The sequence below is a fragment of the Carlito syrichta genome, unplaced genomic scaffold (assembly GCF_000164805.1).
Source record: "Carlito syrichta isolate Samal-C Ts95f unplaced genomic scaffold, Tarsius_syrichta-2.0.1 Scaffold303120, whole genome shotgun sequence".
Taxonomy (NCBI): domain Eukaryota; kingdom Metazoa; phylum Chordata; class Mammalia; order Primates; family Tarsiidae; genus Carlito; species Carlito syrichta.
In genome coordinates, this window is record NW_007247216.1 from 129,389 (window position 1) to 141,552 (window position 12,164).

At 44.4% G+C, this 12,164-nt stretch overlaps 1 protein-coding gene across 7 annotated transcripts; it reads left to right on the forward strand.

Annotated features, from left to right (window-relative positions):
* Positions 1-8,183: 8,183 nt before the first annotated feature.
* SEPHS2 (selenophosphate synthetase 2) lies at positions 8,184-10,505 on the forward strand. Of its 7 annotated transcripts, none has more exons than XM_021712187.1 (2): positions 8,184-9,313; positions 9,524-10,505. In XM_021712187.1, exons 1-2 carry the CDS (start codon positions 8,404-8,406, stop codon positions 9,757-9,759), a joined length of 1,146 nt encoding a protein of 381 aa, XP_021567862.1. In that variant the 5' UTR covers positions 8,184-8,403; the 3' UTR covers positions 9,760-10,505. The 7 variants fall into 7 exon arrangements, with proteins under 7 accessions (XP_021567862.1, XP_008055947.2, XP_021567861.1 ...); XM_021712186.1 differs by having other exon boundaries at positions 8,218-8,535; positions 8,707-10,484; XM_021712188.1 differs by having other exon boundaries at positions 8,283-8,700; positions 8,739-10,505.
* Positions 10,506-12,164: the final 1,659 nt, after the last annotated feature.

A 12,164-nucleotide genomic window follows, 5' to 3' on the forward strand; every position in this document is an offset into this window, starting at 1 on the left:
TTTATTGTAGAGATGAGTTCTCACCAAGTTGCCCAGGCTGGTCTCGAACCCATGGGCTCAGGCAGTCCACTTGCCTCGGCCTCCCAAAGTGCTGGGATTACAGACTTGTGCCCAGGCCTCACCGCTGCTTTTTAAAAGTGTGCATATTTAGCCGGGCATGGTAGCAAGCGCCTGTAGTTCCAGCTACTTGGAAGGCTGAGGCGGAAGGATCGCCGGAACCCAAGAGGTCGGGGCTGCGGTGACCGGAAGCGTGCCAGTGCATTCCAGTCTGGGCGACAGAGTGAGACTCCAACTCAAAAAAAAACAAAAGTGTGCGTACATACAGAGAGCACACAGGGTAGAAGTGGCAGGGCGCCCCCTGGAGTTCAGTGTGAGGTGGTGGCCATCTACACAAATGAAGGAAGATGCCCAAATAGCATCCACCAAGGTGTCAACAGAACTTCTCTCTGGGAAATGGGATTGCAAATTATTTGAACTTTCCTCCTTTTTTACTAAGCTGTATTTTGTGATTTTCTACAATGACAACAGAATAATTTTGGAATAAGAGAAAAATGGAATTGAAAGTGTACTGAAGGCCGGGCTCAGTGGCTCAGCCAGTAATCCCAGCATCGTGGGAGGCTGAGGCAAGTGGATTGCCTGAGCCTGCGGATTCGGAACCAGCCCGAGCAACTTGGTGAGACCTCGTCTCTACAATCAAAAATTAGCTGGGCATGGTAGCGTGCACCTGTAGTTCTGGTTACTTGGAAGGCTGAGGCAGAAGGATTGCAGGAGCCCAGCAGGTCGACACTGGGATGGCCGTGAATGTGCCATGGTACTCCAGCTTGGGCAACAGAGTGAGACTACAACTCAAAAAAAAAAAAAAAAAACTCTTTCAGCTGGGTGCAGTGGCTCACATCTGTAATCCCAGCACTTTGGGAGGCCAAGGTGGGAGGACTGATTGAGCCCAGGACTTCGAGATCAGCCTGGGAAACATAGCAAGATCTTCTCTCTACAAAAAAATAAAAACTAAACTGGGTGTGATGGTCCATGCCTGGATCGCTTGAGCCCAGGAGGTCGAGGCTGTGGTAGTCGTGATAGTGCACTCCAGCCTGGGCAACAGGGTGAGACTCTCACTCAAAAAAACAAAAACAAAACCAAAACAAATCTCCTCTTTTTTGCCTGTCCTCCCAACCCCAACCCCGGTTTTTTAACCTTTGCAATATGTGATCCACATGCTTTCTCTAAACACTAAATGTAGTCCAATGGATCTCTCAATGATAAAAAAGAAAATGATAAAAAAGGATGTTTCCAGGTGCTCAGGATGTTCTCAAAGCTCACCCTCGAGAAGCCCCTGTAGATCACCTGCACAAAAGCACAAGAACTTGTCTTTCTGAGCCCAGTGAGTTGGTCACTGGCTAAGGCAGCTTCATGACTTTGTTTGCATTGGCTCAAGTGAACATTGCTCCATAGTAGAAGCAACAGGGAACTATAGAATACTTGAGAACCTCTCTCCTAGAGAGAAAAGCTTCCTGGAGAGGCATTGTGTAGGAGTTGTTAGTATTATCAAGGAGGGCCCCAGGGTGAGAGACGCCCATCTTTAGATCACAGACCTGGGTTTGCATTCTACATAGCTGGTAAGCCTGCACTAGACTCTCATCTTCCAGGAACCTCAGTTTCCTCATCTGTAAAATGAAAATAATAATGCCAATTTCCAGCCGGGCTCAGTGGCTCAGCCTGTAATCCCAGTACTTTGGGAGGCTGAGGTGAGAGGATTACCTGAGCCCGCGGGTTCAAGACCCGCCTGGGCAACTTGGCGAGACCTCATCTCTACAATAAATCAAAAAATTAGCCGGGCATGGCAGCATGCACCTGTAATTCCAGCTACTTGGAAGGCTGAGGTGGAAGTATCGCCAGACCCCAGCAGGTCGAGGCTGCGGTGGCCGGGAGTGGCCACTGCACTCCAGTCTGGGTGACTGAGTGAGACTCCAACTCAAAAAAAACAAAACAAAACAAATAATGCCAATTTCCTAGAGCTGCTATGAGGATTAAATGAGGAGACAAATAAATGTGGAATGCTCAGCACCATTCCTAGCCCATCATATGTGGTCAGAAAATTGTATAGGTAATTGTATATAAAATGGGCCGGGCATGGTGGCTCATGTCTGTAATCCTAGCACTTTGGGAGGCTGAGGTGGGAGGATTGCTTGAGCCCAGGTATTCAAGTTCAGCCTGGACAACTTAGCCAGACTTTGTCTCCAATTCTATTTTTAAATTTTTAAAAAATATTTTCTTTTAAAGTTGTGGGGTACATTCAGGATTAGGAATACAAGTGGACATCGTACAGGTAAAGTTTGGGCCTCCCTTTGGTCCCCACTTTGCCTAGTTTGAGATCAGGTATCCTTTTTGATGTTGTGTGCCTCCCCCACCCTGGCAGTATCCTGCTACTGCCAATTCCTTTCTTATAGTATGATGGTAAATACTCAGGGTCTGCTTATGGGTAAGAACATGTGGTACTCAGTTCTTTATTTTGTGATCACTGAGTATGATAGACTCCAAATCCACCCAAATTGCTCTGAAGTCCATATGTTTGTCTTTCTTTATGGCTGCATAATATTTCATTGTGTATATGTACCACATATATATATATATTTTTTTGAGTTGGAATCTCACTGTCACCCAGACTGGAGTACAGTGGCTGCTCCCAGCCACCGCAGCCTCGACCTGCTGGGCTCCAGCGATCCTTCCGCCTCAGCCTTCCAAGTAGCTGGAACTACAGGCGCACACTACCATGCCTGGCTAATGTACCATATTTTTTATCCAGTTCAATTTCAAGGGACAGCATGGTTGGTTTCATGATTTTGCTATTGTGAATAGTGCTGCAATAAATATGTGTATGCAGGTATCTTTTTGTAGAATGATTTGAGTTTCTCCAGGTATATTCCCAGTAGGGGTATTGCTGGGTCATATGGAAGGTCAATTTCCATTTCTTTTAGAAATTGCCACACTGTTTTCCATAGAGGTTGAACTAGTTTGCATTCCTACCAGCAGTGTAGAAGTGTCCCCTTTTCTCTGTAACCTCGCCAGCATCTGTTGTTGTTTGTTTTATTAATGATGGTCATTCTTATTGGGGTTAGGTGGTATCTCAATGTGGTTTTGATTTGCATTTCTCTGATGATTAATAAGGCTGAGCACTTTTTCATGTGTCTGTTGACTGCCCGTATATCCTTTTTAGAAAAATGTCTATTCATGTCTTTTGCCCACTTTTTAATGGAACTGTTTATTTTTTTCCTTTCAGCATGTTTGAATTCTTTGTAGATCCTGGATGTGAGGCCTTTGTCAGATATACAGTTGGCAAATATTTTTTCCCATTCTGTGGGCTGTCTCCTCACTCTCTTGATGGTTTATTTTGCTTTGCAGAACCTTAAAAAATGTGTTTAATTGTATAAAATGATTTAGTCACTCAACCAATGTTATTACTATGAATAGTGCTAAGGCAACAAGGGTGGACAGGACAGAACAGTCCCTGTTCTGTGGCACTTACACACTAGAGGGGCAGACAGATAGTCATGGGATTATCACAGGAATAAAGAATTTCAAATTGTGCTAAATGCTGAGAGGGAAAAGTCCAAAGAACTAAGAGAGTGTATAACCAGCAGCACCTGACCTAGTCATTTTTTAACTCAGGTGAGGTGATTACAGATGTAATAGAATGCTTTTCTTTTCCCCTTAGGGACAGGAAGATCTTTCAGATGTATAATATGCTGAACATTTTGCAAAAAACTTTCCACAGTTGAGGTTTTCATATGGTACCTACACCAGATCCTAAGCAGAGATCATGACTCTTGCTTAACAGAAGTAGAAACTAATGTGCTGACCGGCTATAAAACTTTCTCAAGGTCAGACAGCTCATTACAGACGTCAGACACATTCCAAAGATTTTTGTTTCCACCTCTGTTTTTGCACTCAACCATTTTTTCTTTTTGGCTTGTTTTGTTTTTTTGAGTTGGAGTCTCACTCTTTCGCCCAGGCTGGAGTGCAGTGGCATAATCACAGTTCACCACAACCTCAATCTCCTAGACTCAGATGATCCTTCTACCTCAGCCTCCCAAACAGCTAGGACTACAGGTGCATGCCACCGTGCCTAGATAATTAAAAAAATTTTTTTTGTAGAGATGAAGTCTTGTTATGTTGCCCAGGCTGATCTTGAACTTCTGTTGCTGGGATGACAGGCAGGAGCCACTGTGCCCAGCCTTTTTTGTTTTTCTAATTCTGAAATATGGCATACTTTATTTTTAAATGTTGAAATATAGATCACTTACAAAAAAGAGAGTAGGAAAATACATATGTGTGGTTTAAAGAACAACCACGTACCCACCACCAGTCCGAGGAACAGATGTAACATAGCCCAGAAGCTCCCCATGTATCCCTAGCTCCCCAGAAATAACCCCTATGTTAAATTTTGTGTTTGTTCTCTTGTCTTTTAAAAAAGTTTGTATGGGCCGGGCTCAATGGCTCAGTCTGTAATCCCAACACTTTGGGAGGCTGAGGCGAGTGGATTGCCTGAGCCCGCGGGTTTGAGACCAGTCCGGGCCACTGGTGAGACCTCATCTCTATAATAAATCAAAAATTAGCTGGATGTGGTAGCACATGCCTGTAGTTCTGGCTACTTGGAAGGCTGAGGCAGAAGGATTGCTGGAACCCCAGCAGGTCGAGGCTGGGGTGGCTGTGAACATGCCAGGGCACTCTAGCCTGGGTGACGGAGTGAGACTCCAACACAAAAAGGGGAAAAACAAGTTTTTATCATTTATGTATATATCTATTGTTTTGCCTGGTATTGAACTTTATATAAATGACATCTTAATTTATTCTTCTGTCACTTCTTACTCCCAACATTTTCTTTTAGATTAGCAAATAGAGTTTATTTATAAAGTAAATTAGAAAGAGAAAGAGAGAGAGAAAAAGAGGAGATTCATCTCCCCAAGGTAGGGGAGGGGGCCAAAGCTTAAGAAAACCACCAACATTTTGATTTTGATTATATTGATGATGCTTATACCTGAAATTCATTTTCACAGATAAATAATATTCCATTGTGTGATTATACCACAATTTATTTGTGCATTCTCCAGTTAGCAGACATTTGGGTTGTTTCCAGTGTTTTGCTCTTACAGTCTTTTTTTAGGGAACACAAATGAATTAAAAAAAAAAACTTTCCAAGATGTTATAAGTTTTTAAAATTTAAAGTCTAGTCCTTGGCTGAGCAGTGTACATGCCTGAAATCCCAGCACTTTGGGAAGCCAAGACAGGAGGATTGCTTGAGGCCTCAAGACCAGCCTAGGCAACATAGCGAGATCCTTGTATCTACAAAAAATAGAAACGTTAGCTGGGTGTAGTGGCAGGTAGTTAAAGCTACTCAGGAGGCTTTGGTGGGAGGATCACCTGAGTCCAGGAGTTTGAGGCTACAGTGAGCTATCATCGCACTATTGCACTACAGCCTGGGCAACAGAGCAAGACCTTGTCTCAAAAGGAAAAAAAAATGAAGCCCAGTCTACATTCACAGTAACAATACTGCATGATAAATCAATTCTCTCATTTATTTTGAGTTTACCATCAGCCAAGAACTGTGCCAAGTAATGTACACACATTTTTTTCATGTAATTCGTATAGCATTCCTATTTGGTGCTATTATTTTCTCCAGATGAAGAACTATTTTACAGGGAATAAAACTGAGGTTCCAAGAAGTTAAACAATCTGCCCAAGGTCATTTGGAGAGCCAAGACTGCAACTCAGTCTGATTCTAACATTCAAATTGCTTCCAATTCACTCCATGCCTCAATACTATATTATGCAATATTAAAAATGAATGTAATAATGCATCGTAAGATCTATAAGTATCTCCCATGCAATTTCATAAATATTTTAAATTGTGATAAACACACACAGTGTCAAATGTACCGTCTTAACCATCTTTAAGCATGCAGTTCAGTAGTGTTAAGCACATTCACACTGTTGTGTAACTAACTTCCAGAAATATTGTGGTCATTCTTGTACATGGCAGTGCACATTTCTCTAGGAAATGCCCTATGGGTGGAAATGGTGGAGCATTGGGTTTGTATATGCTCAACTTTATTAGTGAAGGCCAAACTCTTTTCCAAAATAGTTGCATCAATTTATACTCTAGTAAGCAGCTACTTTGTTTTTATTTTTGTTTTTTTATTACTTTTGTTTCACTTGTATAATCTCCTGTTCTTCCTTATGAGGGTCCTCTGGCTTTGTTCACTGTTGAGGTTGGATACTTTGTTTTAAGTAGGTAATACACTCAAGCATTTAAAAACTTTAGGCTCCAAATATTAAAGAAAATGATAATACAATGAAAAATCTCTGTCTTCCCTCCACTCCCTCCCAACAAGCAACCAATATTAGCAGTGTCTGGTGACTACTCTTCCAGAAATATGCTATAGAGTATATTTTCTATACATATTTTTCTGAAGCTTGCTAGTTTCTCTTAACAGACAGCACAGGCAGAAAAACCTGGTGATCTTTGGAGCAGACTATCTGGGTTCATGTCCCAGCTCCACTCTAAGCTGGCTGTGACCTTGAGTAGATCATTTAATCTCTCTGTCTCATTTTCCTTATCTGTAAAGTGAAGCAGAGAACTCTAAGTCATAAAGTCTTTATGAAACTTTGTTAGTCTATATAAAGCATTTAGAATTGTGCCTTTTAGGACTGTAACTGTTTTCAACATAATTACATAAATGTTTTCTCATTCTTTTTTACAGTTACATGGTAGATTATCATATAAAAGTACCAGAATTTATTTCAAGCTGGGTGCCATGGTTTACGCCTGTAACGCCAGCACTTTGGGAGGTGGAGGCAAGAGGATTGCCTGAGCCCGCAGGTTTGAGACCAGCCTGGGCAGCATGGTGAGACCTCGCCTCTAAAATAAATTAAAAATCAGCTAGGTGTGGTGGCGCATGCCTGTAGTTCCAGCTACTTGGAAGGCAGAGGTGGAAGGATCGCCTTAGCCCAGCAGGTTGAGGCTGCAGTGGCCGTGAGCAGCATGCCACTGCCCTCCAGCCTGGGTGACAGAGTGAACTCCAACTCAAAAAATAAATAAATGAATAAATAAATAAAAGTACCAGAATGTATTTTAATCATAATTGATAAACATTTACATTGTTTCCAGTATGTTGATTTTACAAACAGCAGAGCAATGAATAGGGTATCCTTTCCCACACAGGTGAGTACACTAGAAATCCTAGAACTGGAACTGCTAGGTCAAACGTATTATGGGCAGTTGTAATTTGAATAAATATTGGCAAACCGTCCTTTATGAATAGTTCAGATTTTTATATATATTAACTCAGAGGGATATAGACGTTTTAGAATAGATTAGACCTAGGTCTAATCTGTTCCACAGAAGATTTAACGCTGGTAGAGGGAAAGTCACACAGACAACTAGTGGCAGAAACACCGTCTGAATCTCTGCAGGTGTGTGAACTCAGAATCTTAAATTTCTTTAGAGTCCGTGGTAGCCGGGCTCGGTGGCTCTGCCTGTAATCCTCGGGAGGCTGAGGTGAGTGGATTGTCTGAGTCTGAGGGTTCGAGACCCGCCTGGGCAACTTGGTGAGCCATCATCTCTACAACAAATCAAAAACTTAGCCGGGTGTGGTAGCGCGCCCCTGTAATTCCGGCTACTCGGAAGGCTGAGGCGGAAGGATCGCCGGAGCCCAGCGGGTCGAGGCTGCGGTGGCCGGGAGCGGCCACTGCACTCCAGTCTGGGCGACAGAGTGAGCCTCCGACTCAAATAAATAAATAAATAAGTCCATGGTAACAATTCGTTCTATTGATGCGGTTTACTTAATGGTAGTAATTTAATTTCCAATTTCTCCTTCTTTCCGGTTTTTCCCTTGGGCTGTTTTTCTACCCTGGATCTATCTATCACGTGCGCTATCAAGTGACCTTTGGACAATTCTGTCATGAGGTTTGCCGAGTGACCGATCTTCCCTTATCTGTAAGATTCTGGACTTGGTAAGGTGACTCTTTCTTACCAAGGAAAAGCCTTTTCCCAGAGATGATTTAAATTTCAAGGGGAACGAACTGAAGCACGTGACGTCCTGCTATCTCGCTTGCAGCAGTTTCGCAAGCCGGGAGTTCATTTGGCAATATAGAGTAAAGGAAGCCCGCCTCTCGGTGGCGGAGTCGTCATTGGATGGTGCGTCTGTCAATCACCCGGGATATAAATAGGGAAGCCGGCGGCTCCTCCCTCAGGAAGACCAGGAAGGCCTCGCGTGGCCTGAGTGTAGCTGCGTGAGTCGTGCGGGGGAGAGTCTGTGGGTAATGTTTGGCGGTTCCCTCGTATTCACTTGAGTAGAAATAAAAGGGCCCTCTTCTCTTTTTCTCTATCTCGCCTGCTGGGTAGACGCGATGGCGGAAGCCTCGGCGACGGGCGCCGGCGGAGAGGCGATGGCGGCCATGGCGGCTACGGAAGGCTCCTCCGGCTCGGCCGGCTTGCCTCTGGGCCGGAGCTTCTCGAACTACCAGCCCTTCGAGCCCCAGGCGTTGGGCCTCGGCCCGAGCTGGCGGCTGACGGGCTTCTCCGGCATGAAGGGCTGAGGCTGCAAGGTCCCCCAGGAGACGCTGCTCAAACTCCTGGCGGGACTGACGCGGCCGGACGTGCGGCCCCCGCTGGGCCGGGGCCCGATCGGAGGCCAGGAAGAGACGGCCCAGGAAGCCGGCCTGCCAGCCGGGTCAGGCCCTAGCCCCACCTTTCCAGCCCTGGGCATTGGGATGGACTCCTGCGTCATCCCCCTGAGGCATGGGGGCCTGTCACTGGTGCAGACCACGGACTTCTTTTACCCCTTGGTGGAAGATCCCTACATGATGGGGCGCATAGCTTGTGCCAACGTGCTGAGTGACCTCTACGCCATGGGCATTACTGAATGTGACAACATGTTAATGTTACTGAGTGTCAGCCAGAGTATGAGTGATGAGGAACGCGAAAAAGTGACGCCTCTCATGATCAAAGGCTTTCGGGATGCTGCGGAGGAGGGAGGGACAGCAGTGACTGGTGGGCAAACAGTAGTCAACCCTTGGATTATCATCGGTGGCGTTGCCACGGTGGTATGTCAGCCAAATGAATTCATAATGCCCGACAGTGCAGTTGTTGGGGATGTGCTCGTGTTAACCAAACCCTTAGGAACCCAGGTTGCCGTCAATGCCCACCAGTGGCTGGATAATCCTGAAAGATGGAATAAGGTAAAGATGGTGGTCTCCAGAGAGGAGGTGGAGCTGGCCTATCAGGAAGCTATGTTCAATATGGCTACTCTAAACAGAACTGCTGCTGGATTAATGCACACATTTAATGCCCATGCTGCTACAGATATCACAGGCTTTGGCATCCTAGGACACTCTCAGAACCTTGCAAAACAACAAAGAAATGAAGTGTCCTTTGTCATTCATAATCTGCCAATTATTGCCAAGATGGCTGCCATCAGCAAGGCCAGTGGGCGGTTTGGGCTCCTTCAGGGAACCTCAGCTGAAACCTCTGGAGGACTACTGATTTGTCTTCCAAGAGAACAGGCAGCTCGCTTTTGTTCTGAAATCAAATCTTCCAAGTATGGAGAGGGTCACCAAGCATGGATCGTTGGCATTGTGGAAAAGGGAAACCGGACGGCCCGAATCATCGATAAGCCTCGAGTTATTGAGGTTCTACCTCGAGGGGTCATGGCTACTGCTCTTGCTACTGACAATTCCAATGCCTCCTCTGAACCTAGCTCCTGAGATGAAATAGCAGTTGTTTGGACTTTAGAGCCCTTGTACACAATTGTGGACGAGTCCCAAGAGTTGGTTTTAAGAAATTTCCAAAGAAGGCTTCCTGCATAGTGGTTCCAGCTGCCCTTCATAGAAGATTTGAGTCAGTCTGTCAGAAGCTGCCTTTGTACATTCCAAGGCCAGAGTAACATTTTGAACTTTTGGGGGAACGTTTGTTCATCTTTTGGGTAGAAGAGGAGCAGAAAAACCTGTTTCCTCTTTCCAAAGTAAGATGAGGTTGTTTCAGGTTGAGGGATTTTTCTTTGCACTGGGTTGATTAATTTCTGCACAAGGAGTGAGATTATTTATTAAAGTTACACACACAAAGTCAATTGCAAAATGCAAAAAATTTAGATCAGAAGCAAATGGGTTTAGACCAACACTGTTGATGAATCTAAATTGATGAGACGTCTTATAATGCAATGTCCAATTATTTAGTAGAGTTTTCTGAAGTACTGGCTCTTTCCTGCTCTGGACAAGAATTGAGCAGCTTGTCCAATGACTGGGAAAGAAGGACCTGCAACCATCTGACTTGGTCTCTGTTCATGATGTCTCTCCCTCTAAACCCTATTAAGGACCAGGAGAGGCTGAGTAAGCCCCAGAGCCCAGGCCTTGGTGGTCATTAAGATGTTAAATCTTGTGCTGAAAATTCCTGGTGATTTAATCAATAAAGAGTAATTTCTAGGTAAATAAAAGGGGCTTTGTTGAAAAAAAAACTTTTCTGGCTAATGCTTGGTTCCTTGAAATTCAGTACAGTCTTATAAAATGTACCAGTTGATTCAGAGTCTGGAATAGTGGAGAGTGAGAGTGTTTTCCCTGATCCTGGTGGACCAGGAGATTTAGCACAGATTCGGGTTTGCATCTTCCCCCGAGAAGACAGAAAAGGACTCAATGGAAGGCTGAGGCGGAAGGATCACCGGAGCCCAGCAGGCCTATGCTGGGGTGGCCGTGAGCATGCCACTGCACTCCAGCCTGGGTGACAGAGTGAGACTCCAACTCAAAAAAAAAAACCAAATTCAAAGCAGGCATAAATCCCAAGGATTAGAGGGTGGGCAAGGAAATAGCAAAAGAAAGGTGTCGACAATTCTTGGAAAATTAAAGGAGGTATAAGAGAGGTAAACAATGTAGCAGAATAGGGGAAGCCATCAGAGAGAGGAATGCAAACAGGAAGCGAGGAAATACACTCAGGAGATTCTTAGGGAGGGAGATGGGAAATAAAAAGGGATACTGGGCAGGGTATGGTGGCTCACATCTGTAATCCCAGCACTCGGAGGCTGAGGTGGGAGGGTAGCTTGAAGCCAGGAATTTGAGCGCAGCCTAGACGTCATAGCAAGATCCTGTCTCTACCAAAAAAAAAAAAGGCCAAGTATAGTGACACATGCCTGTAGTCCCAGCAGCTACTTGGGAGGCTGAGGCAGGAGGATTACTTGAGTTCAGAAGATTGAGTCTGTGGTGAGCCATGATCACACCACTGCACTCCAGCCTGGGTGACAGACCCTGACTCAAAAAAAAAAAAAGATACTGGTTAAAAGTTTATGCCCAAGGCAATTAGATTCTAATAGTTCTCCGATTCCTCATTTTGCACAGCCAGGTGACTGCCTCTCACCTATGCAGGTTAAGGGAAAGTCAGAAACACTAGGCACAAAGGAGAACAGGAAGCCTAGCTGAAAACAAAAGAAAACTGAGCCCCCTTCCTCAATAGCATTTTAAAACGGTGGCCAAGCTGGCACAGTGGCACACAAACCTGTAGTTCCCCTACTTGGGAGGCAGGACCCAGGCTGTTAGAGTCCAGCCTGGGCAACACAGTGAGACCCTATCTCTTAAAAAACAAAAACAAAAACCCACTGATGAAAAAGCCCATACCATCTCCTCCCTGCCACAAATGAAAGATTGGAGAGTACTCTAGAGAAAATGAATATGTCTAGGAAGACGGCATAAACATCGAGGGTCCCCCACTGAAAATCACTACCACGAAGTCTCAGTTGCAAAGCTTCACTGAAGCACATTAAGCTTTCTAATGCCTTATTAAATATGTGCAGTCAAGAATTGCCAGACATTTAAGGCTAGCCTCCAACTTGAAAGAAGTCAAAGCAAACAAGCAAAAAAATTCAGAGGAGAGAATACAGAGAATAGAAGAGAGAAAAAAGAAAAAGTATACACAAACCAATAATAAGAAAATGACACACATAAAAATAAAGCTGAAGTTTTAAAATCCATAGGAGACATAAATTTGAGGAAATTTATCAAAAAGTAGGCCAAAAAAATGCACAATAGGAGAGAAAAATGTATGAAAATCAGAGGTGAGCTGAGAAGTTCAACATCTATGAGAAATTCCAGAAAGAGGTACTAGAGTGGATGGAAGAACAAAGATTGTC

What these genes read in the sequence shown, in the direction of transcription:
- SEPHS2 (XM_021712185.1), top strand. Translation starts at nt 8,404, where the DNA reads ATGGCGGAAGCCTCGGCGACGGGCGCCGGCGGAGAGGCGATGGCGGCC. An exon ending in CTTCTCCGGCATGAAGGGCT is followed by an intron (nt 8,591 to 8,677) that starts GAGGCTGCAAGG and finishes TGGGCCGGGGCC; the next exon opens with CGATCGGAGGCCAGGAAGAG.